At 46.3% G+C, this 27,898-nt stretch overlaps 1 protein-coding gene across 5 annotated transcripts in view; it reads right to left on the bottom strand.

Moving 5' to 3' along the window:
• The window catches only part of SMPD4 (sphingomyelin phosphodiesterase 4), a 28,465-nt gene extending 1,547 nt beyond the window's left edge, over positions 1-26,918 (bottom strand). The window contains exons 1-17 of one of the 5 annotated variants that reach the window (XM_039321195.1): positions 26,783-26,918; positions 25,166-25,252; positions 23,293-23,435; positions 22,980-23,055; positions 22,178-22,286; positions 20,597-20,649; positions 19,725-19,876; positions 18,947-19,079; positions 18,351-18,422; positions 15,842-15,922; positions 13,556-13,701; positions 11,664-11,754; positions 5,199-5,299; positions 4,554-4,717; positions 4,123-4,328; positions 3,225-3,458; positions 2,327-2,458 (exon numbers count right to left, since the gene is read on the bottom strand). In XM_039321195.1, the coding sequence (XP_039177129.1) occupies positions 2,327-2,458; positions 3,225-3,458; positions 4,123-4,328; positions 4,554-4,717; positions 5,199-5,299; positions 11,664-11,754; positions 13,556-13,701; positions 15,842-15,922; positions 18,351-18,422; positions 18,947-19,079; positions 19,725-19,876; positions 20,597-20,649; positions 22,178-22,286; positions 22,980-23,055; positions 23,293-23,435; positions 25,166-25,252; positions 26,783-26,857 (2,055 nt within the window). In that variant the 5' untranslated portion in view covers positions 26,858-26,918. The remainder of the gene's footprint in view (positions 1-2,326; positions 2,459-3,224; positions 3,459-4,122; positions 4,329-4,553; positions 4,718-5,198; positions 5,300-11,663; positions 11,755-13,555; positions 13,702-15,841; positions 15,923-18,350; positions 18,423-18,946; positions 19,080-19,724; positions 19,877-20,596; positions 20,650-22,177; positions 22,287-22,979; positions 23,056-23,292; positions 23,436-25,165; positions 25,253-26,782) is intronic. The other 4 variants (XM_039321198.1, XM_039321196.1, XM_039321197.1 and 1 more) reach the window with 4 other exon arrangements.
• Between the last annotated feature and the right edge of the window lie 980 nt (positions 26,919-27,898).

Raw genomic sequence — 27,898 nt, 5'->3', positions numbered from 1 at the left:
TCAACCAGAATTTTTAATCCATGTATATTCAAGGGTTCTCTCAGCTGACTTTGGGCTCCTGGTATGGTAGCCAAATTTCTGGCTGACATGATTATATGCTGGAAAACACTTTTCTGAATAATTGGTTTCCCATGAAATGTCAATATGTACGTCATTTTCTTCTTCCTTACATTTGTTCTTGAGCCATTTTAATGTAACAAACCACCCACTTACTTAGCAATAAATGTATTAATTTTATAAGGAACATAAAACAATCATTTCTGAAAAAAGGAAATGTGACTCCATCCGCAGGGATGGCATCAGAGAAACTGAGCCGTGGAGTGCAAGAAGAGGAGACGTGCTTGGCCTTAGTGACAAACTGAACACCAACACCTCACCAGGCTCTGAAGGCCCCACGAAGAGTTATTGAGGAGTTGAAAGCCGAGACTGTGGACTTCCCAACTAACACATGCAACCTGCCTCTACACTAAGCCTCTCTAATGGAAGACCAGAAGGGAACTCAAACTTTTAAGAATTGGCTCATGGGGAGGCACAAAATTTTTTAGGCCTGTTTGATTAACATCTGAACATAGTGGAAATTGCTATAAACAATAAATTACTAAATGCAGAATAATAAGAGTTGGAAGGGACCTTGGAGATTTTTTAGCTCCAAGCTCCAAGCTAGCTCTCAAGCAGGAAACCCTAGACTATTTCAGACAAAAGACTGTCCAATCTTTTCTTAAAAGCCTCCAGTGATGGAGCGCCCATAACTTCTGGAGGCAAGCAGTTCCACTGGTTGATTGTTCTGTCAGGAAATTCCTCCTTAGTTCTAAGTTGGTTCTCTCCTTGTTTCTTATCTCGCCTTCTGGTGCTTTGGAAAATAGATTGACCCCCTCTTCTTTGTGGCAGCCCCTCAAATATTGGAACACTGCTCTCATATCACCCCTAGTCCTTTTTACTAGATCAGACGTAGCCAGTTCCTGCGACCTTTCACATGTTTTAGCCTTCAGTTCCATAATCATCTTTGCTGCTCCTCTCTGCACTTTTTCTAAAATCTCAGCATCTTTTTCATATCACGGTGACTAAAACTGGATGCAGCATTCCAAGTGTGGCCTTACCAAGGCTTTGTAACCCAGTACTAACACTTAATGTGATCCCGATTCCATCCCTCTGTTAATGCAGCTTAGGACCACCCTAGCCCCGCTGCATCTGTGGACTATGCTCCAGAACACCTTCACTGTCTAACTAAACTAATAGCCGTTTCTGAGGGTGTTATTAAACATGTGGATAAAGAGGAGCTACTAGGCATCATTGACTTAAATTTCCAAAAAGCCTTTAATAAAGATTCTCATCTGCCCAGGAAGCTTAACAGCCATGGAAGACAACGGCAGGTAAGCAAGTGGCTGGTGACTAGTAAACCAAGAGAGGGACAAAGGGACATTTTGAATGGCGCCCTTTAACTTTTTCACAAACTACTTGGAGTGACCAAGTTTGTTGATGAAGCTAAATTGTTTAGGGTGGTAAAGACAATAAGGGACCACGAAGAGCTCCATGTTGGAAAGTGGAAGTCAAAATGGCAGATGTCAGGCAAGTGTAAAGTGATACATGTTGGTGCCCAAAATCCCAGCCAGTCTTCCAAACTGATGGGATCGGAGCTAGGAGTGAACGATGAGATCTCAGAGCAACAGTAAACACTTCAGTGGAGGTGCTGATCGAGGGGTGTGTCTGCTGTCAGAAAAGGCCCCCCCCCCCATGAGAGGGATAAGAAATGGCTGAAAGCAAAGAGGCCAGCATCACAATGCCCTTGCGGGAATCACTGGTGCAGCGCGTCTGGAATACTGTTTGTGCGGTTGTGGTTGCCGCACCTCAGAAGGGGTTTGGTAGAGTGAGAGAAGGCCAAGAGGAGCAGAATTAAGGAAATCAAGGGGTGGAGCAGCTTCCCTGGAAGGAAAGGCTGTGACATTAGGGCTTTTGAGTCCCAAAAGGAGGCGAAGGAGAGGAGATATGAGGTGTACATGGTGGATAAAGGGGAGAAGCCACGTTCACTTCCCAGAGGTTACCCAATGACATGGAATCCTGGAAGAAGCAGGACAGTCCAAAACAGAGAAGGAAGTGGGAGGGGAACTGCACTTTCTCACTTGCAACATTCTGTTAATGTAACCTTACAACCAAGTAGAATTAACTGACCTGCTGCTCTTTCCTGCCTGGTCTACCTGGTAAGGCTCTGCAGGTGATGGGCCACTGGGAGAACAGCCTGCCGGACTACCTATCATTCGATCAGGGCCCTGCTTATATTCTTATGTGCACTGCTACTTTGCACAACTTCCTGAGCAGGTCACTGGCCTACCTGGTATCTCCCAAGCGGTGTGAGCATTAGCCCATTTTCGCCCTCAATGCAGTCTGGCAGCAACTTCTTCCCGTTCTCCTCTGGTGCCCCTCCCCTGTTCAGGATCAGCTGGCTCAGCTGGGCTTCGTTCAACTGGCAAAAATTGAAACAAGACACCCCTATCTATTACACGTTAATTGCACTGTTACATGAGAAAATGTGAGAGGCCTCTGAACGCAAGGCTTCATGGTTCTCACATCAGTCCTCTTTGAATTGTAAAACCAACCATCGTCTCAGAATTTGGGGAATTTAGACCCTGACTCAGTGGAAAGGTTACCACACATCATTCTCTCTAGAACAGGGGCCCCCAACCTTTTGGGCACCAGGGACCGGCTCCGTGGAAAAAAGTTTTTCTGTGGACCAGAGATTGCGTGCTTTTTTTGTGTGCTGCCTGCATCCCACATGTGGGGCTTTGCTTGTGCGGACCGGTTGCTGGCATGCCACGGACCAGTACCGGTCCACGGACTGGGGACCCAGCTCTAGAAAATATATGTTGGTAACTGTAAAGGTGTTCTTTCTCAAAATCCCTTAATCAAACTGAAAAAGCTGCCAGAAAAACAGCTTCCAGGAGCGGCTGGAGTGCTTGAGCCAGCGGCAGCCTGCGTCCATGGCCTGGCAAAGCCCCTTGCAGAGAAGGGGCAGCCCCCCCCCTCCCAGGATGGGCCAGGAAAGCCAAGGCAGCACAGAAGCCTCAGAGGTCTCTTGTTCCGCCGACCTCTCCAGCCTGGACCTGTCCAGGGATGCCCACAAACCCAGGGCTAGAACAGGCGAGCCTGGGTCAACCCGAGGCCAGGAGCTGAGCTGGATTCGCAGCACTGACCGGGGCTGTAGCCAGAGCCTGAAGAGCTCCGATTCCTACCCGGAATATCTGGCATAAATACTCCAGGGCTTTCTCCAGGTATTCGTCTGTTTTTCTTATACTCTCTTGCCCCATGTCGTCCATGTCGCTCCCCAGGTAGGAGCCGTTCAGGTCGCTCGAGCCAAACCAGAGCCAGGAGAGGAAGGAGTGGCCGGGGCCGGCCTCCGCCGAGCGCTCCGAGAGGCATCTGGCCGACTGCTGGGCCTGGCCGATCAGCTGGGCTAGTCGCAGCACCTGGACAGGAGAGCAGCCGAGCCAGGACGGCCTCAGGCCCAGCCAAGAGCAAGGGAGCCCCCCCCCCCTCCAGTAGGAAACCGGGACGCGGCACCTCTTCCCAAACAACCAGCTGAAGCAATGATTCATTTCTGTATGTCTTCATCTATTATTATTATTCATTGAATTTATTTGCTGCCCATCTCGCAATGGGGCTACTCTGGGCGGCTTACAAAAAAACAGAAAAAAATGTAAAAATAACAATAGCAAAGGAATAAAACAATAAAAATGAACTGGAAGCGCAATAATATGAAATTAAAGAAGACGGGTGGGGGGGAGCAGGGAACAGGGGGGAGGTGGGGTCAGCAGCCTCCTCCGGTGATGGATTCCCCTGTGGCCTCCCCAGGCCTTCAGGCTCCTCAGGAGGGGGGGGAGCAAACCTCACTGGGGAGGGCAGGATTCCCCAGAGGGCGACACTGCAGCAGAGCAGGCTCTTTCCCTGCATCCCGTCATCCGTGGCTTCCTCGCCGGCAGGGAGCAGGGCAGGCCTGTCTCAGCGAGGTTCATCCAGCGCTGTGCCGGGGGGGGGGGCTTTGGTGCAACAGGCCTGGCTTTTATGCCGAAGGGCCGCAGTTCTATCGCGGGAGGGGCTTCCCCGTCCGCTCAGCAGCGCCAACCAACCTACCAGGTTCCTGACTTCTGTCCCAAACATCTGCTTGTACTGGAAGTCCTGTCCTTCGAGGCAGAAGACATGGCTCTTCACTTTAAAGGAGGCGTCTGTGATGGTGGGAGCCCGGCCTGACAGGAAGCTGCCTCCCAGCGAGGGGGTGATGAAGAGGCGGTGCTGGCGGGGGGGGAGGCTCAGGTCGGCCTCCAGGAAGAGTTGCTCTGCTGCAGAGAGAGATGGGAACGGACGGCCGGCCTCAGGCCTGGGCAAGCTCCTCCTGGCCGCCATGAAAGGGGGCTGCTTCCGAGCCACTAGGAGCTGGCGGGGGCTCAAACTCTCGCTTGGCACTCTGGGGTACCACTGACCAGAAAAGGGTCTAGGAGAGCCCCCAAAGTGCCCTCCCCCAAGGCTGCACCCACAGAGAAGGTGGGGTGGAGGTGTTTCTTTACCTCTCTGGATCATCTCAGCCAGGTGGGGCTGAGCAAAAACCTTGGCCACCCTGAACACCATCAGGGCATTCTTGGGGCTGACCAGGTCTGTGCGGAGAGCTCGGTTCAGAAAGCTGACAAAGAGTTTCGTGTACAACAGCAGGTTCTCCTGGACAAAAGGCTCCCTTTAAGAAAACAGCCAATCAGAGAAGAGAGTTTCTCTCCTGCCCGGGTCAGAGACACCCAGGACAATCAGCTCCAGCAAATCTGGGTTACAGCATGTGTGGCGCCTCCTGGCACTGGAGAGGAGACTGGGCACCTGAAAAGTTGTCCAAGGCTGCGGAAAGACCCTCACACCAGAGGGACATTTCCATGGGCCCCCAATGCCCCCATGTAAGCAGCAACGGCCAGGGCTGGATAGAAGAGGGGCCAGGAAAACACCCCAATTCCCTCCTGCCCCACATGCTCATGCTGGGACTTGAAAAGTCAGCTGCAGCCACATCCATTGCTGCCTCCAGCCACCTTGAATGAGCTCACCCAGGCAGCCACTGGAGGGCCAGCCCCTGCACACACCCCCTCCCTCCTCTACCCCACCTGCCCTGTGCCTAGAGCAAAGGCAGCTGGCCAGATCTGCAGGGGCCCCAAGGACCCCAGCCCAGGACACACCATTTCTCCGACACACTACGAAGTGGGGCCTCTGCACTTGGCGGTTGTTTCTCCGGTGCATATCTCCAAGGCTGTAAGTAGCTTAACCACATTTCCAGAACCTGCAGGAATAAATGTAGTGTTTAAATATATGTCTGCACTTAAAACTTTCTTCATCAATCGTGTTGCAAACTTATGGTTAAGGATACCAACATCCGACTTCCGGTTCCGGTTTGCGGTGTTCCTAGTTGGATACGGAGACCTGTCTCCTCGTCGGCTAGCCTTCCCTCCACCAGTTGACCCTTATACGGGTCAAAAGTCGCCCTGGAGGGTGCGACCTCTGTCGAGGAGGCTTCAGCTCGGCTGCAGAGGAGTGGTGGCTCCTCCAGCTGTCTGGGCAATCTCTGGCCGACGGAGAAGAAGATCGGCCAGTAAAATGGCCGGTCATCTTGCTGCTTCAAACCGCAAGTCAAGAACATCTAAGCTGTAAGAACCCCCGTGGTGAACCCAGGTGAGACTTTTTCTTGTTACTCTCTCTATTTGACTTTGTTTTTTTACCTGTAAGAGCCTTGTTGGAATTATTTCCCTGGCTAAAGAAAGCAGCTTTTATATTTTTGGGAAGGAAGGCGTTTTATAAGATTAAATTTTATCTTCATATTTTCTGGGATACAGAAAACTCTCTCTCTCTCTCCTCTCTCTCTCTCTCTCTCTTTCCCCCCTAAGAACTGTATTATCATCTGGTGTTGGAAGATTATTTCTTCTTTCACACTATACTTTTAAAGATTGAAATAAGGAAATGGTGCCTGAAAAAGGTTTTCTTAACTTACTGAGGACATCTAGTGGCAAAAATTTAATATTGCATTTTCTGGCTACTTTTTGAAACTAGACCAGATTTGACCCTCAAATTATTTCTGAAAAAAGATAAGCTGAGCTGTGGGAATTGTGGGGGTGGATATAAACCAACTTTCATTAAATAGAGCCCCCACAAAAAAAAAGAGAGATTTTTTCTAACTACTATCAAAATGGAGAAACCGCATTCACAATTAAACTATAATCTTATACTGGAAAAGATACATGAGGCCACTTCAAACATTCAAACGGAGATGCTCAGACTACATCTGACTATTTTACAAACCAAGATATACTGGAAGAGGAATTAACAGAGATAAAAGAGGAACTCATCCTACCTTATAAATCACTCATTTGTAACTTTGAGGAACAGAAGAAGCAAAGATTGAGATTTGAAACTACAAAGCAACGGTACTTTAAAGAGGAGAGAAACAGACGTTTGATGCAGAGGATGGGACTCCTACTTCTTCAAAGGTCATTCCAAGCAACAAAAATAGACCTACTGACTGAAAGGGAAGCTTGTTTATGGAAACCTGCTTGGCACAGGAAAAAACCCAGAATTAGACTGAAAAGAGAAATTTAAAATTGTGTAATGGATTAAAAGGCAATGCTGGATTTATGGACTGTTTTAAGGATTAAGATTTAGAATTAAGAATGTACTGGATTTGTGTATTTATGTAACATTTGGGAATAAAATGAAAATAATTATCTATTGGAATTGAAAAAATGATGACTGTTTAGATTGGATGCTGCCAATAATTAAGGGAGTGTTTTAAATTACTAGGATGACTTTTCTGTATGACAACAAAGATATGATAAGGCATGATAAGTAATTGGAGAAAATTTGAATTGTGTTTGATGAATCTGAATGAATTAAGGTTTAATATTATCTTGTTATTTTAAAGAGATGAACCGATTCTGGGATTACATATGTATAGGGCTGATTAATATTTTAGTATTATTAGGATAACTATTGTGTAGTGGAAGAAGAAATAAATGAGATTGGTGATAAAATGAGGAAAGTGAGAGATTAAGAATTAGAATTGATAATTTGTGGTTTTAAACTTAAACTATGGTAATTGTAAATTGATAAAGTTATAAAATAGGTTTAGTATAATAGAAATTTAAAATAGAAATGGAATATTTAAATGTATTATGTTAATCGAGGGAAATAGAGAAGGGATAGTGAAATGTATTGAGTTGACTTGTTTATATATGTTTTTACTTTTGAATGTTGGACCATCCAACCACCACGGTGGGTCCTGAGAACTTTTTCTTAAGAATTTAAAAAAACCAATAAAATGTGTTTAAAAAAAAAAAGGGATACCAACATCCATCCCACAGAGTGGATGGGGCGACGAGGTAGACCAGATGTGAACACCAAAAGTTGTTGTTGTTAATTGCGAAGTCGTGTCTGACCCATCGCGACCCCATGGACAACGTTCCTCCAGGTCTTCCTGTCCTCTACCATCTTCTGGAGTCCATTTAAGTTCACACCTACTGCTTCAGTGACTCCATCCAGCCATCTCATTCTCTGTCGTCCCTTCTTCTATTGCCCTCAATCTTTCCCAGCATTAGGCTCTTCTCCAGTGAATCCTTCCTTCTCATTAGGTGGCCAAAGTATTTGAGTTTCAACTTCAGGATCTGGCCTTCTAAAGAGCAGTCGGGGTTGATCTCTTCTAGAACTGACCGGTTTGAACGCCTTGCAGTCCAAGGGACTCGCAGGAGTCTTCTCCAGCACCATAGTTCAAAGGCCTCAATTCTTTGGCGCTCAGCCTTTCTTATGGTCCAACTTTCACAGCCATACATTGCAACTGGGAAAACCATGGCCTGGACTATACGCACTTTTGTTGGCAGGGTGATGTCTCTGCTTTTTAGAATGCTGTCTAGATTTGCCATAGCTTTCCTCCCCAGGAGCAAGCGTCTTTTAATTTCTTGGCTGCAGTCCCCATCTGAGGTGATCTTGGAGCCCAGAAAAATAAAATCTGTCACTACCTCCATTTCTTCCCCATCTATTTGCCAGGAATTGAGAGGGCCGGATGCCATGATTTTGGTTTTCTTAATGTTGAGTTTCAAGCCAACTTTTGCACTCTCCTTCTTCACCCGCATCAAGAGGCTCTTTAGTTCCTCTTCACTTTCTGCCATTAGAGTGGTATCATCTGCATATCTTAGGTTGTTGATATTTCTCCCGGCAATCTTAATTCCAACTTTTGATTCATCTAGCCCTGCCTTTCTCATGATGTGCTCTGCATATAAGTTAAATAGGCAGGGCGACAGTATACAGCCTTGCCGGACTCCTTTTCCAATTTTGAACCAATCAGTGGTTCCGTGTCCAGTTCTCACTGTTGCTTCTTGACCCGCATATAGGTTTCTCAAGAGACAAATAAGATGGTCTGGTACTCCCATCTCTTTAAGAACTTGCCACAATTTGTTGTGATCCACACAATCAAAGGCTTTAGCATAGTCAATGAAGCAGAAGTAGATGTTTTTCTGGAACTCCCTAGCTTTCTCCATGATCCAGCGTATGTTGGCAATTTGATCTCTAGTTCCTCTGCCTCTTCGAAATCCTGCCTGTACTTCTGGTAGTTCTCGATCCACATACTGCTGGAGTCTAGCTTGTAGGATTTTAAGCATAACTTTACTAGCATGTGAAATGAGTGCAATGGTGCGATAGTTTGAACATTCTTTGGCATTGCCTTTCTTTGGAATTGGAATGTAAACTGACCTTTTCCAATCCTGTGGCCACTGTTGAGTTTTCCAAATTTGCTGGCAAATTGAGTGTAGCACTTTTACTGCATCGTCTTTTAAGATTTTGAATAGCTCAGCTGGAATACTGTCATCTCCACTAGCTTTGTTGTTGCTCAGATTTTCTAAGGCCCATTTCACTTCACATTCTAGGATGTCTGGTTCGAGGTCAGTGACCATCTCATTGTGGTTATCTGGGATGTTAAGCTCATTCTTGTATAGTTCTTCTGTGTAGTTTTGCCATCTCTTCTTAATCTCTTCTGCCTCTGTTAGGTCCCTGCCATTTTGGTCCTTTATCATGCCCATCTTTGCATGAAACGTTCCCTTCATATCTCCAATTTTCTTGAAGAGATCTCTGGTCCTCCCTATTCTGTTGTTTTCTTCTATTTCTTTGCACTGTTCATTTAAGAAGGCATTCTTATCTCTTCTAGCTATTCTCTGGAATTCTGCATCCAATTGGGTGTATCTTTCTCTTTCTCCCTTTGCCTTTCGCTTCCCTTCTTTCCTCAGCTATTTGCAAAGCTTCCTCAGACAGCCATTTTGCTTTCTTGCATTTCTTTTTCTTTGGGATGGTTTTAGTTGCTACCTCTTGTACAATGTTGCGAACTTCCATCCTTAGTTCTTCAGGCACTCTGTCTATCAGATCCAGTTCCTTAAATCTATTTGTCACCTCTACTGTATATTCATCAGGAATATGATTTAGTTCATACCTGAGTGGCTAGTGCTTTTCCCTACTTTTTTCAATTTAAGCCTAAATTTTGCAACGAGAAGCTCATGATCTGAGCCACAGTCAGCTCCTGGTCTTGTTTTTACTGACTGTATAGAGCTTCTCCATCTTTGGCTGCAGAGCACATAGTCAATCTGATTTCTATGTTGTCCGTCTGGTGATGTCCATGTGTAGAGCCGTCTCTTGGGTTGTTGGAAAAGAGTGTTTGTTATGACCATCGTATTCTCTTGACAAAATTCTATCAGCCTGTGCCCTGCTTCATTTTGTACTCCAAGGCCAAACTTGCCTGTTATTCCGGTTATCTTTTGGCTTCCTACCTTAGCATTCCAATCCCCCATGATGATAAGGACATCATTTTTTGGTGTTAATTCTATAAGGTGCTGTAGGGCTTCATAGAACTGGTCAATTTCATCCTCTTCAGCACCAGCAGTTGGGGCATAGATTTGGATTATTGTTATATTGAATGGTTTGCCTTGGATTCGAATTGAGATCATTCTGTCATTTTGGGGATTGTATCCCAGTATTGCTTTTCCTATTCTTTTATTGACTATGAAGGCTACTCCATTTCTTCTGAGGGATTCTTGCCCACAGTAGTATACCTGATGGTCATCTGAGTTAAATTCACCAAAAGTTACGAATACTGAAACCAGTTTTATTACATGTAGAGTTATGGTAATATGGAATGAGACAACTCACCATGGCCAACTCACTACAGGACAATTCAACAACGCAATTTAATTATTTAAAATAATTTAAAAAATATTTTAATTTTTATCATTCCGTTTCATTTTGTCCCTCCTTTAGCATACTTTCTTTAATGATTCTATTTCATCATTTCTTCAACATTCAATCTTGCCCCATGGCAAGTTGGCCATGGCAGGTTGGCCACGAGCTTTGTCCTGGACCCGTAGAAATAGAGCCTTGGACTTTAGATGTGCCCCCTTCCTCTGCTGCCTTTACCCTAAAGAGAATGAAGGAGATCCAGTGAAATGCATTCTCCAACTTCCTGCTTTGGCCCAAGATTCCTTCCCTCTGTTGTCTTTCTCCTCTTCCTCAGGGTTATCCTCACAGCCCATTACAACTGCCTTGTGTCAGATGATTATCTCATCGTAGTAAACCAGGCTCTTGAAAATCATTTGAATATGTCGATACCTTGTTCAATTATATTCCCAACATTGGAATTTATCTCTCTGTTAATAAATTTGGATTTACCATACCTACAGAATTGCTAAAAAGGCTGTCAAGAGTCCCTGGAAACCCAAGTGTTCCATTTGAAAATGACGCTGTGAACTCTGCCTTTTAAGGGACACTTTGTTAATGTAAAGACTCCACACCATCCTTCTGTAGGGTCAAGATTTAATTAACTGTTTAAATCTGGGTTGTAAATTTTATATGCCATAGCTGTTATTGCATTTACTTGGGTCCCTTTTTTGTTTTGTTCACTGTTGTTAGCTGCATTTTCAAGAGTAATTTCTCTTATTCCATCATCTTAACTTCCAATACAAAACTTGCTAGTTTTCTCGTTTTTTGGCCCTTTCAATTATATTATAGATCACATATTATTATTTTAATGAATAATCAGCTGATATTATGTAATTTAATAATTCCTCTTTATGTGATAAATATCAGTAACTATCCTATTCATTATTAGTATTATTATGTAGAATAATTTATCTGTAGAAGGTAAGAGTGAGATTTTTAATAATCTTGAGATTTTTTTTAAACGCTGCTATTATTTTACTGACTGAGGCTGTTGCAACTTGATCCTTCTTTACAAGACATGGCAGGACTTCCCAACTTCCTAGAAATTAGCACTACTAATTCCATCAATGATCTGAAATTCAAATTCTCACCCTGAAAGGATGAAGAGCCGAGGTGGCGCAGCAGTTAGAGTGCAGTACTGCAGGCCACTTTAGCTGACTGTGTTCAGCAGGTCAGCGGTTCAAATCTCACCGGCTCAAGGTTGACTCAGCCTTCCATCCTTCCGGGGTAGGTAAAATGAGGACCCAGATTGTTGGGGGCAATGTATATATATATATATACATTGCTTACTGGTGTACACCGCTTAGAGAGTGCTTGCACTTAAAGCGGTATATAAGTCTCATAAATAAATAAAATAAATAAATAATAAATACAAGCACAACCAACATCCGAAGGGTACCTACGGCTCTGAAAGACGCATCCAGAGGCCAGTGACCAAAGGAGTGCTGAAGGAATATGTAGAGTTTCTGCTGAACAAACCGAGGGATCACAATCCTGCAAAGACATCCCACAAAGTTAGCCAACGGTCCTTATAGGAAAAAAAGCACTTTGTCCCAATTAAATGTGATGCAGAGGAGACAGCTATGCTCCATACATACAAAACCTGTTCAACTTACACGACAACTTTCTACAAGTACCATAATTGACATCGTACACAGAAAACGTAAGGCCTGTTGTAAATAGCACAGGAAACAGTGATCCCAGTTAGAGCAGTGGTCCCCCGGCCTTTTGGGCACCAGGGACCGGTTCCATGGAGAAAGGTTCTTCCACAGACCGGAGGGGGCATGGTTTCAGATGCTGCCTGCATCCCGTGGATGGGACTTCGCTTGTTTGTGCGGACCGGTGCCGGTCCACGGACCAGGCGTTGGGGACCTCTGAGTTAGAGGAAGGAAGATTCCAATTGAATGTTAAACACAATTTCCTTAAGTGTGAAGGCAGTTTGACAAGGAACCAACTATCCCAAAAGGTGGAGGGCCCTCCTTTGCTGAAGGAATTCTAGCAGCCACTGGACAGCCAACTGCCTGGAGGGCTTTAATTGGGATTGTTCTAGTGACTCGAGGCCTCAGTGCCTCCTGTCAGAGTTGATTTCCTGCCAAGCCATCTGAGCAAGTGTCTTAAGAGGCTAGTTGAAAGCGTCCGTTCCACAGTTCCTGGGAAAAAAACAAACCAAAACGTTCTACTTAACCTTTTGGTTTATGCTGAAAATTTCAGGGGGTAAAGGAAGTTGGAAAAGAGAGCTTTGGGGGTGACCTTTTTCTTCTCTTCAAATAGCAGAATTGAGTTTTGCTGAATACTGAATCAGGGAGCTGCTACTTTAGACTATCGGCTCAAGACGATAGCAGGACGAGAATTGCTTCACAGCTTCCAGAGCCCAGAATTTCCTCAGCCCAGTTTTTAGACTTCTTAGACTAAAAAACCCAACAAGCTCCCAACCAAGTTGTATGCCCAGGCAGTTTGATTTAGACCAGAGATCTTTCACGTGTCAATATCCTGTAGAGTAGCCACACGCACCCGACCCCTCATCTTACATGCTTCAGACAAAATACACCCAATAACTTCCAATTTTTGGTTCGCTTCCAGAATCCCTGGAATTTGTTCCTCCAATCTGTCTACATTTTCTGTGGCATCCAAAACTGGACATAGCATCTCAGAAGTTTGACCACAGGAAAGCCAAATAAAAGGAATACATCCTGTCTTTTATTTATAGCAATATGACATCCTAATATATTATTATTATAGTTGTTCTTTTTTGTTGATTTAGTCTTCAATTTGATTCACAGTCTGGGACTGGTAAAAACTTAACAAGCACCTAAGAGCTATTCTTACTGTTATTAATTTTCAGGTTCAGGTTCAACTTGCAGTAAATTTTTATTTTTCAAAATGACTTTTTTCCTAAAATTAAGGCAAAACATTTCCCAAAACTGCTAAATTAATAATGCACACAAAATAGGTAAAGTGGTCTGGCTGCACAGAAATAAACTATGCTTGCTGAAGTACGGAGTATTTTAGCTTCCACATTGTTAAGCTCATTTGCCATCACCACTGAAGAAGAGGCACCATTTGTGAGAACAAGAAGAGGGCCCTGACAGTACAGAAAACAGTGTTATTTTGTCGAATTTACACATTTTTTTATTCAAGGTTCAGGAAAATCAGTGTTCTCAACCTCGGCAGCTTGAAGATGGGTGGACTCAACTGCCATAATTCCCCTGCCAACCTAGCGAGGTTGAGAAACAGTGTTCTAGCCGACCCCCCCCCCCAACAAACCCAGGTTTTATTTTCTCTGTTATGTACAGACCTTTTGAATTCCTCTAGTGGACTGGCAGTGTGGGAATGCCCTGAAGGAGAAATTGGTTCTGACTTTACGCTGTTGCTGAAGGTGTGTAGGTGTTTCAGAAGCAACCGGATAACCAAGACGTGTTCCTCGGTGGGTTTGAAGGACTCCTAGATTGAAAGCAACAGCAGAAGACAAAGACAAAGAAAATGAAGAAGGAGAGAAGTAAAGTTAGGTCCCCATCACAAAGGAAGTCCAGAAGAGGCACAGAAAAGGCACCTGAACCAAGAACATGTACACACGCACACTTGAACCTCATCTAGGGCCAACTGATTCCATGGCTCAGAAGTGAAATACACTTGACAACTTGAGCTCAGAAAGCAAAATTGATTGCTACTAATGAGGGAGCAATTAAAGTGGCTGTCCAAGGGAGAGTGGATTTGGCCAGCTATCTCTACTTCCTGGACACCCGAGCCCCAGTGGATGAATAGAGAAGGGGGGGTCACTGGGAAGGACCAAATTCAATCTCCGTAGAGCAAATACAAGCAAGGAGGACACGTCTCCTCACAAGCGCTTTCTCTCAGCTCTCACCCACTTCTATGTGAACATGAGCTGGGGCAGCCAATGATAAAGGGGAACGTGGCTCAAAGCACCTCATGCAAAAGACCCCCATCCTCCCTGCCGCTCCCTGGGCCCTTGGGATTCTGCCAATTAGCAGAAGCCAACTGACTGGATTCATTTGGATACCTTCTCATGGATCAAAATATTGTACCTACAAACTATTTTTAGGAGGGGAAAGTTACCATGTGAGGAATTCACACGAATTGGGATGGGATGGGGTTGAACAATAGTTCATGCAGAAGAACTTATCTGGGTCAGATAAATTCAGGTTTGTAGATTACTGCTATCATATCACCCTAACACACGGGAAGTTTGAGACAGACCTTTTCTTTTAAATACACAGCCAAGATGCAAAGTGTTATCAAACCCTCCCTAGAACATTTATGGGCCAACAGGGTGAAGAGACTTCAAAATCTAAAAAAAAAAAAATTCTGCATGAATCAAAGTGGCCCTTTCAGCATAAAAACCAGTTTGGTTCAAGAGCAGGAGACGGTGAGTTCAAGTCCTGCCTTAGGCAAGATAGCCGGGGGACTTTAGGCCAGTCACTCCTTCTGAGCCCAACTCACCTCACAGGGTTGTTGTGGGGGAAACAGGAGGGAGAAGGGGTATTTGATATATTAGCCGGCTTGAATTATTTATAAAAATATGGAAGACGGGATAAAATTTTTTAAAAAAGCAAAAATTCATTACGACTGTGGTGGAAGGGTAATGATAGGGCACATAATAGGGCTTTTTGACTTGAGCTACCAGACCATCTCCGTGATTCAAATCACATGGAACAGATGCTAAACAGTCTGGATCGCTGCTAACTTGCCCCCTCTCGACTGGGGCACATCACAAGGAGGGCTGATGGCCTTTTCCCACCTACCTCTGAGCCGCAGGAACTCAGGCAGAAAGACTAAAAGGCCCCCAGCACTCGGAATGGCTGGGTCATAATGAATTTGGTTTGATTTTGGCTCAGCAGGAGTGTGAAAGAGCTATGTGGCTTGAAAACTGTGGCAGATGAGGGGACAGAGCCCCCTCTAGCACAAGCCATAAATCAGAGTGATAGGTAAAATGCTCTTTCTCGAGAGAACCATTAATCTCTTGGCCACAGATGTTACAAAGGAAGAACTAAAGGATGCAGAAAATCTGATCCCAGCAGGACTGGCTGTGCAGAACTCATCCGTAGGGATTCCTCCTCGACTGATATGGTTTTTACTTGTGAGCAGCTGATTTTGGCTAGAAGTGAGCTGGTATCCCTCCTGTGGATGCATCTCTCAAACCCAGAGGCCTGAGGCGCTCGCCTTCTCTTCCCTGGAGCATCGAAGGACATGGGCACGTGGAGCCTTCAGCAAAGCCAAGACCGGCAGGGCCCATTTCTTAGGTCTGAGCTTCTCCTTAGCTGCGGTGACTCCAGAGACTTCTTGCTGTGGCTGGGCTGCTGCCTCCACGCTGCCCCGATTCTCCTGGCCTTTAATCTTGCTGGGTGGTTATCTAACACCACAGCAGCAATTATCAGTGCAGTGGGGGCTGAAGACCCGGGCCACAATCTCAGGCTCCCCAGAGTCCCTGGAGAGCTAGCACCAGTGGGGAAAGGGGAGAGTTATTTACCTCCTTTCTGCCCTGCAGCTTTTATGGGGTTCCATTTCAACCGGTGTTTTGTTTAAAATACAAAGAAAATGAAATGAAATGAAAAGATGGAAATACTTGGTATGTATGGAGAGCCTGGTGGTTGGATTGGGCAGGATGGATGCTGGATAAAGAGAGCCGGTAGTGGAGAACCTCCAGCTGAGAGACAACAGAAGGAGGGGTGGAAAAAAGGGGAGGGAGGGAGGGAGGGAGGGAGAGAGAGATGAAAAAAGAAACAAACAAACAAAAAAACAGTGAGAACGGACCCAGGAAGATGGGGATGAAAGACAAGGTCCCAGAGTCAACCATCACAATGCCACAGCCCTGTGGCCACTGTGCCTGCAGAGGAACGCCCTATGACACACTCCATGTTTCTACCATAACCAGCCCTAACCAAGTTCTGGCCACCTGTTCAATTTGCACTGTCCTTGCCTAGAAGTTAATTCTGGCTTGCTTCTTGACTCTGAATATTCAAGAAAGAAGGAAGGAGGTCTCTGGAGGTCACATATGAAGGTGGGTTTCTTGGTGGGATTGGAAAAATCACTGGATCCCTCCAAGGACTTCTTGCAAGAGAAAATGCATCAATAATAATGTGAAGCCACATTTCAGTTAACCATGTCGCTTCATCTGAAGTCTTCCTTAGCAACAAATCAGAATCTGTCAGTTTGACTTGGTTCTGTTCATACGAAGGCTTGCTGCTACGGCTGTTTAAAATCTGACCCCAATAAAACAGAGGGTGTGTTGGTTTAGGATAGAGTAGTCTGCTGCAGCTGTTCTCCTTCTGCACATTTCTTCCCCTTCCTCCGTAGTTTCCCCTGTTAAACTATACGCATCTCAGGGCACACATGATATGATATGAAAAAGTAACAACACAGAACACTCCAGAAAGGCTTCATTTGAACCAAAGGGCTTTCAGATCTTTTCTATCCAGAACTCTTGCTCAATATGTTATTATTTTCAGGTCCAGAACTGGCAAGTCCTACAGACCACAGATAAGTGCTCCCTGCCACCAAGGGTGGACTTCTCATAGGTTATCCAGTTCTGGAAGGAACCCAGAATGGGACAGAAAAGCACTGCTCTGTTCACAGGAGGTCGCCTGAGGTTGTAGGCTGCGCTATGGCAAGGAGTTAGCAGCCAGCTCAGGCATTTCCCCCCTATATCATAGCATATAAAATTGTGGTCCCATCACCTAGAAATACTCTGAAAATGAGGAAACTGAGTACCAAAATTACTGCACAGAACTTTCACATATGGTAAAGAACCCAGACATTTCACTTTTGCAGAAACAAACCTATGTCCATCTGATGGCTCATTTGTCCCCTCCACCTCGCCCACCCTGGCCGCTATTGAAAAGAAAGAAAGAAAGAAAGAAAGAAACCAACCAATCAATCAATCAATGAATCCCCTGATCTGCTTGTGGACTCCATCCTTACTGCAAGTCTGTCTCTGTTGGAGGGAAGAGGCTAAAAACTGGCTTCCGTTGCCAACTCCCAGCCGGGGCCCATAGAAATGAAGTGGACCTTTCTGGGATTCTGAGCTGGCAGATCACGTAAATGACGCCGGCCTCCCAGAGCAGCAGGGTCGCCAGTCAGGACAGGCAGCAGGGGATTGAAGACAGAGCAGCACAAATAACAAGCAAAACAAACGGCTGCCGCCAGCTGAAGCCGCTGACGAGGCGGTGCCACCACTCCAGGTGCAGAAGAAAGAGAGAGAGAGAGAGATCCATGCTCTCAGCCTCCATTGCAAGTTATAGATAAGAAGATGGAGCTGTGTGGATTATTACAAGGGCTGATCATGCTGAATCCTGAAGGACAAGGGAAATTCTGTTTCAGAATTCAGAATTTAGCAAGAAAGAGGAAAATGTTGCCGTCATGTCAGGAAACCTGGAGGCAATTCCATTTGCCAGGCTTTCACTGAGCAATCCTATTTTAACTCAAACTTAATAGAAAGATCACAGAAGTTCCACACTGTCCAATTCCTGCATCAGGTTAGCTTGCAATTCCCAAGCCTCTTCGCAGCTGTCCAAATACTGGATTGGCACTAGTGGGTCCGTCTCACCAGCCTTTAGCTAGCCCAGCGTTAGGTTGCATGAAAAGGCTGAACGGTAACCACACTGGCCCTGCCTGCCTGATTCTAATGGCTATGCAAAGTCCAATGAAATTAAAGGAGGCCCACATCGGTCAGGCCCAAGGCCAGCGCTCTTCCCCATGGTCAAGCAGCTGCCTCTGGAGAGCCCAACAGGACTGCCAGAGCCTCTCGTCCCTCCGAGGGCTGCTGCCAGTCAGACAGACCTCCTCCCCCAAGACTTTGTAGGGCCTCTTTTGAAGCCCATTTGCCAGCAAGAGCTTCTGGCAGTGAACTCCAGTGCTTACAGCAGCCAAAGCCCTTCCTCTGAGCCACCCATGCCATCCAGCCTTACCAAATCATTTCCTAATTCCAGGAAAACCTCCACCTTTTCCAACTCAAGTCCTCGTGAAGGTGGCCGCTCTTTATCACCTGACTGCAGAGAGAGCTCCCTCCATTCCCTGCCTCTCCCAGGCCTGGCAGCTCCTTCCCTCCCCAAAGGAAGCACCATCCCTCTGCTTACCTTGATGTGAGGAGACTGCATCTTCTGATACATGTCCAGCGAATAGTGGTGGAGCCACATCTCCACAAAGATCTGAGGAAGAAAGGACTTAATCAGGGGCCAAAGGGAACCCCAAAACGAGCCACTCAGGGAGGGACGAGGGACCAATCTGCCAGAGCATTCCCCATCTCTCCAAGGGTATGACGGTTTATTCCATTATTAATCATACCATTTAAGGCACACTTCAGCTCTTATGCAAGTATGCAACACGTGCCACTAAGATCTTTTTTTACCTTTTTTTACCACTGTAGGTATTATCTGCCCTAATAAGCTGAACCACACCCCCTCAAAATATATTGACTGAAGGATAGCTGTGTTTCAATTCAGCTATCGAACGGGCCCCGTTCGACTAAGATCGGCTCCCCACGAAGGAGCAGAGGGCCTCTCAGCTCCAGAAGAGATGCTGCATAACCAGCCACAGGGGCCCCTTCCAAGGCCCAAGCGCAGCCGCTGCCAGAGGATGGCTCTCTCCACTCGTCAACGAAAGAGCCCTCACCGCTGCCGCCAAGCTGGAGCGCAGCAGCTCTTGAGGGCACAAGTTCCTGCCAGCCACACACCTGAAGCAACGTTTCAGACCTCCAGATCTCTTGGGAAGCAGGGTCTGCATTCACCGAAGTCTGGTGAGCGACGTGCCTTTTCAGAAGACTGGTGGGATGCATCCCGTAGGAGGTGAAAGGCATTGTGGGAGAGCTTTGAAAAGGAGAAGGCCACGTTAAAAGAGAGAATCCAGACACGCCAGCAGAAGGACATGCAAGGCCGGAGCAAGCTAGCCGTTTCTCAGTGTGCAGCCTCAAACCTGATTGGGACTGCTCTTCTGACATGGAGCAGAGCAGCCTCCACTTTTACCTCTGAAGAATATACTCGTTTTTGCTCCCTTTTTTAAATAAATGCTTCACTAAATATCTAGTCAGCACTACTGAAAAAGGCCAAAGAGGGTAATGTTTTTAGTGTGCTGCTAAGTCACTGTTTCTTGAATACATTTTAGTCAATTAATTTATTATTTGCAGAAAATGAAAACAAGAACTATTTCAGAAATTGCATTTTGTAGCACTGTTCCTGTTGCTGCCACTTATTAGATTTTATCCTACCTGTATTACTTTACTGGTAACTTAAGGCGACAAACATACACAATACACTTGCTACACATGGCAATTTGCCAACAGTTAGCATCCCAGCTTATAAATTCCTGGCATCCTGAAAAGCCACTGGAGGCTTTTTCTTTGCAGACTCCTAATTTGCAACTCCTTCCACATATTCCCCCCATCCCACCTCCCAGAACTGCCTTTTCTACTGCTGCAACCAGCAGACGAGGCGAGCAGGACAGCAAACACCCACCGGGGAGCAGGTGAAGAGACCACCCCTCCAGGCTCTGAGGAAGGGATGGGAGGGACACTCCCTTCTATGGGCAAGAACCACTTCAAGTACCGGTCCACCAGGATGAAGTAAGCGCTGTTTGACATGCTGATGGGACAGGTGGTGGAGAGGCTCTGGAGCACAAACAGAAAGAGTCATCTTAGGGTTTCACAGTCCAATCTACAGGAGGCCAAGACTTCAACTCAAGATGCTTAAAGCTTCCCTGCCACCTAGGAAGGGTCAGATAACTTTCCATCTGGAGCAACAAGCCACTATTTCATCTCCATACAACCTAAAATGGCACACTGCACACACAAGCTTATTACCCCATCTGGTATTCACAAACAACAACCAAATGGCAACTTTGGCAAAAGACAGGCCAGTGCTAAAAGTGATCAACTCCTGCAGATTAACAAAAATGCAAACTTTCCTTTGATGAGCAGAAGAATTGGTTCAAACAAGAAACCCACAAAGGGTTTGGATGAGCAATGGAACAATAACAGACCTGAATGGCACAGATAGATGCAATATTTCCAGCACTTTAAAACAGTGGTTGCCAATCTTTCCAGCTCCCACAAAGGTGGGGGTGGGGGGGAAGGGATGGGTTTGCGTGCATGCCTGCCATTTGCACAACCCAGTTCCCAGCAGGCCACGAACCGGCTGCAGACCGGGCATTGGGGACCCCTGCTTTAGAAAAGACATACTGACTTTCCACAAGAAAGTAGAGCTGATATAATAACAAAGTGGCTTAAAAGCCCCAGGGGGTAAATAAACAGCACTTCAGCTTCTTCTCCCTTCCTTTACTATGTCAACAAGAAGAGTGGCCTTACCAAGGCAGGCCAAGGTGTACTCACCCTCTGGGTAAGGAGGCTGATGGCAAAGTAGAACATGTAATATTCATACGGATCTGGCAGGAGAGAGTCAAGGGAGCAACTTCTTCCAAGCAAGAAGGAAAAGCAGGCTGGCTGCTGTTTTATTTGGCCCTAAGACTCCCTGACCCCAGTTTTACACAGTCCCTCAGGTTATGATGACTTCATTTGTAGCACAAAGATTCCCACCCAACTTAAGTAGCAGGAGGAACCTTCAAGAGTGTCGATCTTGCTTGCCACACCTTGACTCACAGGAAAGTTCATGGCTTGCAAGCTGTACCCACCCAAAGAATTTCCTCCCCATGAAAGCAGGGACGGGTTAGGGTTAGGGTCCGTTCAGCGGGGAACGAGAGCTAGTGGCCTCACAGCAGGCAACTCAACTGTAATGGCCTTCTCTAAAGTGACAACAACACAAGGGTTTGCAGGCTGCTGCAAGCACAGGACAGTTCTACATTCTTCCTTTATGAGGAGAGCAGGCAGCCATCTCTTCAATGCATTAGCAGGTAGTTAGCAAGAGATCAAGAAAGCACAATATAAACCAGGGGTGTCAAACTGCTGGCCTCTGGGCTGGACGCGTCATCCAGAAGCCACGCCCACCCCATTACTGGCAATGGCAAAACCGTTCCAATACATTGTGCGACATCACGAGTTTGACATGTCTGATATAAACGTATAAACATTATAAACTTAGAAAAACTTAAGCGCTAAACATTTGCCAAGATTGCTATAGAACAGTGGTTCTCAACCTTTTTAATGCCGCGACCCCCAACCGGTCATAAGTCGAGGACTACTCAACCGGTCGTAAGTCGAGGACTACTCAACTGGTGCAGCACCGTTTGCAGAATGGGACTTTTGGCGGGCTCAGCAGGGCAGAGACAGCCTGGACAATTCGTATTGGCTTTGGAAAGCCAATAGAATTAGACTCTATTCAAGAGAGTCTATTCTATTGGCTTTCAAAAGCCATTAGAATAAAAGGGAGTAGCACAGCTAAGGAAAAGGGGGGGGGGGAAATGGCAGACTGCGTTGTTTGGCGACCCCCGTGAAATGGTCGTTCGACCCCAAATGGGGTCCCAACCCACAGGTTGAGAACCGCTGCTATAGAACATGGGTGTCAAACTCGCCAGGTCACGTGACGTGACTTTTTTCACATTGCTGGAGCTGGGGTGGGCGCAGCCTCTGCACGATGCAACCGGCCTATGGGCCGGCAGTTTGACACCCCTGCTGTAGAATAATCCCTTTTCCCTTTCAATAAATCGGGTTAAAGGAACTGTGGGAAATTGCTCTGTGGTTAAAAGCAGCTGCCAATTGTCTTCCTGGTCCCAGCATGCAACTATTTTGTCTGCAAGCTGCCTCCTTGGAAGAGCAAAGGGGCTGCTCTTCCATGGTCAAAGCAGCAGCGAGAGCAGCATGGCACCCAATCTGATGGTGCCAGCCAAGTGTAGGTGTCAGGGGAGAAAGGGGGTGGCTTCTTTTCCTGCTGCTCCCTCCAGCCCCTCTCTGACAATCACCTCACTCACTCACCGCTCTGCAGGGAAACCGCTCCACACTCACAAGGCCAAAGGATACTAAGAATCAAGTTCAAACTCAGGCCCCCAGTGGGAGAAAATTGGACTTTGTTGTGATATAAAGAACATTCTGGTAAAATCCGTTCTTGAATTGAAGTTTTCACTGGGCCCTGAAAGGGTAGGTGAACAATGACACGTCTCATAAGATGCAACATAATGAAAACACATCAAATATAGGCTAAGAATTGCCCTTAATTGTACTGGTAGTCCTCAGTTAACAATGGTAATTGAGACCAGTATTTCTACCGCTAGGCAAAGCAATCAAAGCACAAAGTCATGTGACCACATCACTTAGTGACAGCAATCCCAGCAATTCCTGTTGCCAATCGTATCCCACTGGTTGCTAGGTGAGGACCTACACCAATCCTACCATTCCCGGTGTGGTCCCTCCGAGCCCAGAGCCTTGGGAAGGGATGGGACTGCCCCCCCCCTGAATTCCCCTACCCCTTATCCTCCCTCCCCCCCATCTCTGCCCTTTTGGCTGCCCTGCACAGTATCACGGTTCAGCCACGGTGACTGTGCCAGCGTTGGAATAGCGGCCTAGGGGCAGCTGCAGCTGGCCGAGGCTGCTGAAGGCCCCGGGCTGCGACTTCAGCCCCCAGTACCACTGGCATCACCACTTCTGCCAAGTGGCACTGTGCAGGGTGGCCAAAAGCTGGCTGGGCGAAAGGTAGGCGGGGGGAGTTGAAGAGCAACTCAGAAAGTTCATAGCCAAGTAGAATTTCCATGCAAGGAATTAAGACTGCCAAGCTCTGCCCTGAGTTCAAAGTCCCTCTCGGGTCACCCCCTTTCCAGACACTAACGGGAAGGTAGGAGATGGGGAACTCATGTCTGTATTCCTCAGCTTGCAGCTTGTAGACCAGCTTCATCATTGGGCCTCTGCAAAGGAAGGAAGGAAGGAAGAAAAGAAAAAAGTTAATGAAGCACCCTGGGCTTCTCCCATAGCGAGCTCTATTTTTATGTTGTTATTCTTGGACGTGAACGTCTGCGTGTATTCGATGAGCATTATCACCTAATCAAACCACTGGATGATTTTGGTCACGGATCTAACTAACCAGCGCACAATTCCCCAGAAAGGGCTCCAAAGGCTCCGACTGCAGGACTGAGCCAACTCACCCGGGGGACAGGAAGTCCAGAGCGACGTTGTACTCGGTGTAGTTTGCTCTGCCTTGTAGGCAGCGGAGGTTCCACCCTGAAATGATGCCATCCAAACTGCCAAAAATGTTCTCTACCAGCCAAGGAAAGATGGCATGCAGCTCCTTTGCAGAAGAGAAAAGCCGTCAGCAAAGCCGTAGCTGGAATCGGAAGAGAGATGGCTTCCCCCAGACCCTCTCGCCCCCTGGGAGAGCCGGCCTTTCCTTGCCAGTGGACAGAAGAGCCACTTCAAATTTTGGCTTAATTTTTATTTATAATTATAATCACAGATACACACACATACGGGCATGCCGGAGTCCTCACTTAATGACATGCGGGATTCGGTTAACAGCAACAGTGACTGCTGGGATTGCTGTTGCTAAGTGATATGGTCACATGATGTCAAGCTTTACAACCACACTGCTTAGTGATAGGAAATCTGGTCCCAATTAGCATAGTAACTCGAGGACTACCTGCCCGGATCCATGTTTGTCTCTAGAGCTTCACTAAGCTCTTTCTTGGCTTCTTCTGCTGTCCTCCCTCTTTTCTCAACTGTTTGCAATTGTGTTCTTAGCACCCCCTTAGTTCAGATTTCCATCTATCCTGGGCTCCTTTTCCTACGGGATCCTACTGCTCTGAGTCTACTAAAATCCACTTTTCTGAAGTCCACTTCACCTGCTTGCATTGTTTCCATCTGCCTTACAAGGAGAATCTGAAGCACCACAGAGGTCCTTTTCTTTAATGTCCCTGCTACTTCCACTTCCACCAACTTTTCCCATATTAATTTGTATCACTTCAAGGACAGTTGATCCTTGTGACTTCCTCAGCCTTCTGAAAAGCCCTCTTGGCAGCTTCAAGGGACCATAATTTTCAGAATTAATACTTTTAACAGATTTATTTTTTTTTTTTTAAAAAAAACCACCTTTCTGGTTCTTTTTCAAGGACTGGAAGGCGGATGAAAATACCACTTGTGCCCACAGACTCTTGGGTTTATTTCGGATTCCTTGTAGTATCACTTTTCTCTGCGTGCATCAGTGGGAAGCTCCAGAAGCGGTTCTGTCAAATCCCTGATCCTGCTTCCCTTCCTAAGCCAGTGGGCTCACAGGCCAGTGGGCGCAATCAGCCTAACTTACAGAGAATTGCTTCCAAGATCAGTTTCCGTTCTTGTCAGCCTTGCGAGGCAGCCCAGACAAAAAGCATCCCCGGAAGAACTAGTAACTTTACTGTAAGGTTACATTAACAGAAGCAAGTCTGATAGGAATATCCTCTCGTCTTGCCTTTGTAGTCTAAGAAACTAGGAAGATGTTGTCTGAGATGTTTGTCATTCCCCCCCCCTTCTGCAGACTTAGCTGCCTCTTACCTGACCATTATCTAGTCTGCAGCTCTTCCTCCTGTATCCATGGTCATTTCCACATACAATTATAGTTTTACACCTAACAAACAATTGCCCTTTCTACTGGCTGAAGCACAGCCACTCACTGTTTTTCCAGAGCTGCTGAGAGTTTGTGCTTGTTAGAAAAAGACGCCAGGTTGTTTTCAAGCAGGAAAACAAACATGGCACATGCAGTGTAGGTCACTATTAGAGACTCCTGCCTATTCATCTTTTATTTTTTTCTATTTAGAACCCCAGAGTTTTATTTCTCCTTCTAGTCCTTTCTCAATCTAATTAGCCTGGTTAAAAATCTTGATTTCAAGAATAAAATATGAAAGGGTCTTCTCTTAAATTCCCTTTCTGAACTTTCCAGTCAGGTCTTCCTATTCATACCTTGCCTTAGCCTGAAAGCAATAAGGCCTATTCCCTTGAAAGAAGAAAAAAATTGTTATCAGAGGCCCTGACCAGGGGCAAACTTCCTACCTTGGCAGGAAAATCTTCAATAATTGTCATGAGATCATGGCACCTCTGAGCAAAAGGCTTGTTCAGACAGTCAGCCTTTAAATTAGCCTGTTTCAAACAGAAAAGAGTATCAATCAATCAATCAGCATAGAGCTGGAAGGGACCTTGGAGGTCTTCTAGTCCAAGCCCCTGCTCAAGCAGGAGAACCTATCAATTCACCTTTCTGAGATAAAGCAATGAAACTCTATTTAAATGTTTGGCAAATGTTTCCTTCATATCAACACAATTACCATATTGATTGATTTCAACATTTAAGCAACCTAGAGCCAGAGCAAATATGAATTGGATGAGAACTGTAGCAGCAATTCTGTTTCTCTTAATTCAAACAGAATTTTACACAGAATTATGTTTTAATTCCACTTATCTACAAGAAACCACTTAAGCTGCTGATAAACTCTAAATATGCTGTTGGAATATGACGTAAGTCAATAGAGACTTCTTATACCCTTTCTTTCAGGCCTGGTCTAAGGCTGTATTGGACCTGGCAATGGGGGGGGGGCACATAAACCTCAAAAATTTCTGCTGATGATCCTCTGCCTGAGACCCATGTTCACTCTCCTTGTGAGTCAACAAATGCATAGACTTCTGTCTCCCCTTTTTACAGAGTAGAAAAGAAACACTTTATATTAAAGTGTGCAGCTTACTTTGCCTGGAAGTAAAAGAGGTGCGACCTAATATTTTGCCAGAGACCCAAGACAAGTTTTGCTAGAAGGGGTACTTATTAGCTAGCTTATCCAATGCCAAATAAAAGTCTGCATACAATTCAGGGGGGAAATCTGACCAAGATGATCAATAAACCAAAATTTATAATAAACATAGAAATGACTACTCTGCAGTCAATATCTAGTGTCACCACAATGTGGACATCAGCAGAGTTTTATTTTTCCTTTTAGTCCTTTCTCAGTCTAAGTCTAGGCCGCATTATGACCTGTTTTGGGCCTTAGGCACTTTTGCCTTTGTGGACCTTTTCCTTCAAAAAAGTAATAGTATTAAAAATTTAATGTAATGTTCACAATTTTCTTGGCGGCATTAATATAAGACTTAACTTTTATTTTGAATAGCAGATATGTTTTATTAGTATTTTATGCGTATGAATTCTAATTGTGTACATTTTTAAGGCGGAGAAGGCAAGGCGACTTCCTTTTTACTCTTTCTGACTTTTGAAAATATATTTTTGTGGGTCCCAGGCTGCGTGTCTTCGGGGTGAATGGGTCGGTCGGTGCTGGGGAAAGGGCAAAAACCGAGTCGTGGGAAGAGCAGCGGAGGGAACCGGCTCCCTTCAGCCTGAGAAAGAGGAGGCGGCTCCCTTCACCGAAGCCCTCCAGCTCGGAGAGGGGACGCCGGGAGGATTTCTTTCGTGGCCGGGAGGGCCGCAAGACCGAAGCCAGCTGTTGGCGGGGACCGCCCGCCCAACAGCCTCCTTCCCCGGGGAGACCCCTCCTCGGCGCCCGGCCGACCCACCCGTCCCGCCGGGCTCCGCTCAGGGCGGAGGGAGGGAGGGGGCCGCCCCCCAGCCCACCCCCCCCAAAACGCAGCCAGCCAGCCGGGGCCCCTTCGGGCTCTTCGGGCGCGGCTTACCAGCAGGTAGCTGGGCAGAGGGAAAGGCGGCGCGGCCAGCTCGGGGCTCTTGGCGCGGCCCGGCGCGGCCCTCATGGCGGAGGAAACGTCGCTGTCCGCGCACCCCGATGACGTCACTGACCGCTCGCGCTGCTTCCGGCGCTGTGGGCGGCCGCCCGGTGGCTGCGGCCCGTCAGACCGGAGAGGTCGCTTCGGCGCGGCTGAGATCTCGTGGCCGGTGGTCTGCTGGGGAGGACGAGGCCGGGCCAGGGGCCGAAGGAGGCCTGGAGACCCTCAGACGGGCCTCCCTTGGGCAGGGAGCGGGTTTCTCATGGCGCAGTGCCCGGAGGGGGTCTCCTCCCTCTGCACGCTCCTTTCTACTAAAGGAGATGTCAGCACGACAGCCGTTGTTCCTTCTGGAGTTTGGGAAACTTTGTTTTCGTCTAAATGTACGCTAATCAAAATAGAATGGAATAGTAGTTCCGCTATAAATACTTCGACACCTCCTCCCAGGGGGGAGCAACAGAAGCAGACCGTGAAGTGGGCATGAACAACGTTTCAAGCTCTAAGCGGTATCCTTATGTTATGTGCTCCTGGCTACTTTCCCTCACAACCAGTGGCAAGCTCTCCCAACCTATAACCAGCCAAGACACCGTGAAGGCCTTTTGTTTGTTTATTGCAATAAGCAGGAAGAAGCCATCAAGGCTTGGTTCTCTCCAAAGTTCATCATCTCAGATGAACATCTTTATACATTCCCTGCACTGGTTGTCCATTCCTCCTCATTCCCCATTGGCTGAGGTACTATGAGGTTACACTCTTCCCGACCACCTTCTACATATTTCCTGCCATGTACTAAATCATACATCACATGTACATTAAAATTAGGAGATAATATATGCGTCAAATAATATTCAATAAGATATTAGGCATGCTTAGTTGCCTGTTTTGAGTTAGGGGGATATTTTATGGTTCCTTAGAGCAATAGGTTCTTTCCTGTTTTTCAGTTTAGTTTTATTTTTCTGTTATCCCATTCAGCTAGTTTTCCTGTTACCCAATTCAGTTTTATCTTTCAGCTAGCTGTTTCCTCTTGAAGCTACTTTCTCTTACAGTTAATTCCTCTTACTATTTTAAATTTTG

The sequence above is a fragment of the Crotalus tigris genome, unplaced genomic scaffold (genome assembly GCF_016545835.1).
Source record: "Crotalus tigris isolate CLP2741 ecotype Arizona unplaced genomic scaffold, ASM1654583v1 scf7180000023720.1715460, whole genome shotgun sequence".
Lineage (NCBI taxonomy): Eukaryota > Metazoa > Chordata > Lepidosauria > Squamata > Viperidae > Crotalus > Crotalus tigris.
The sequence above is the reverse complement of the archived record's forward strand: the minus strand, read 5'-3'. Positions and strand labels throughout refer to the sequence as shown.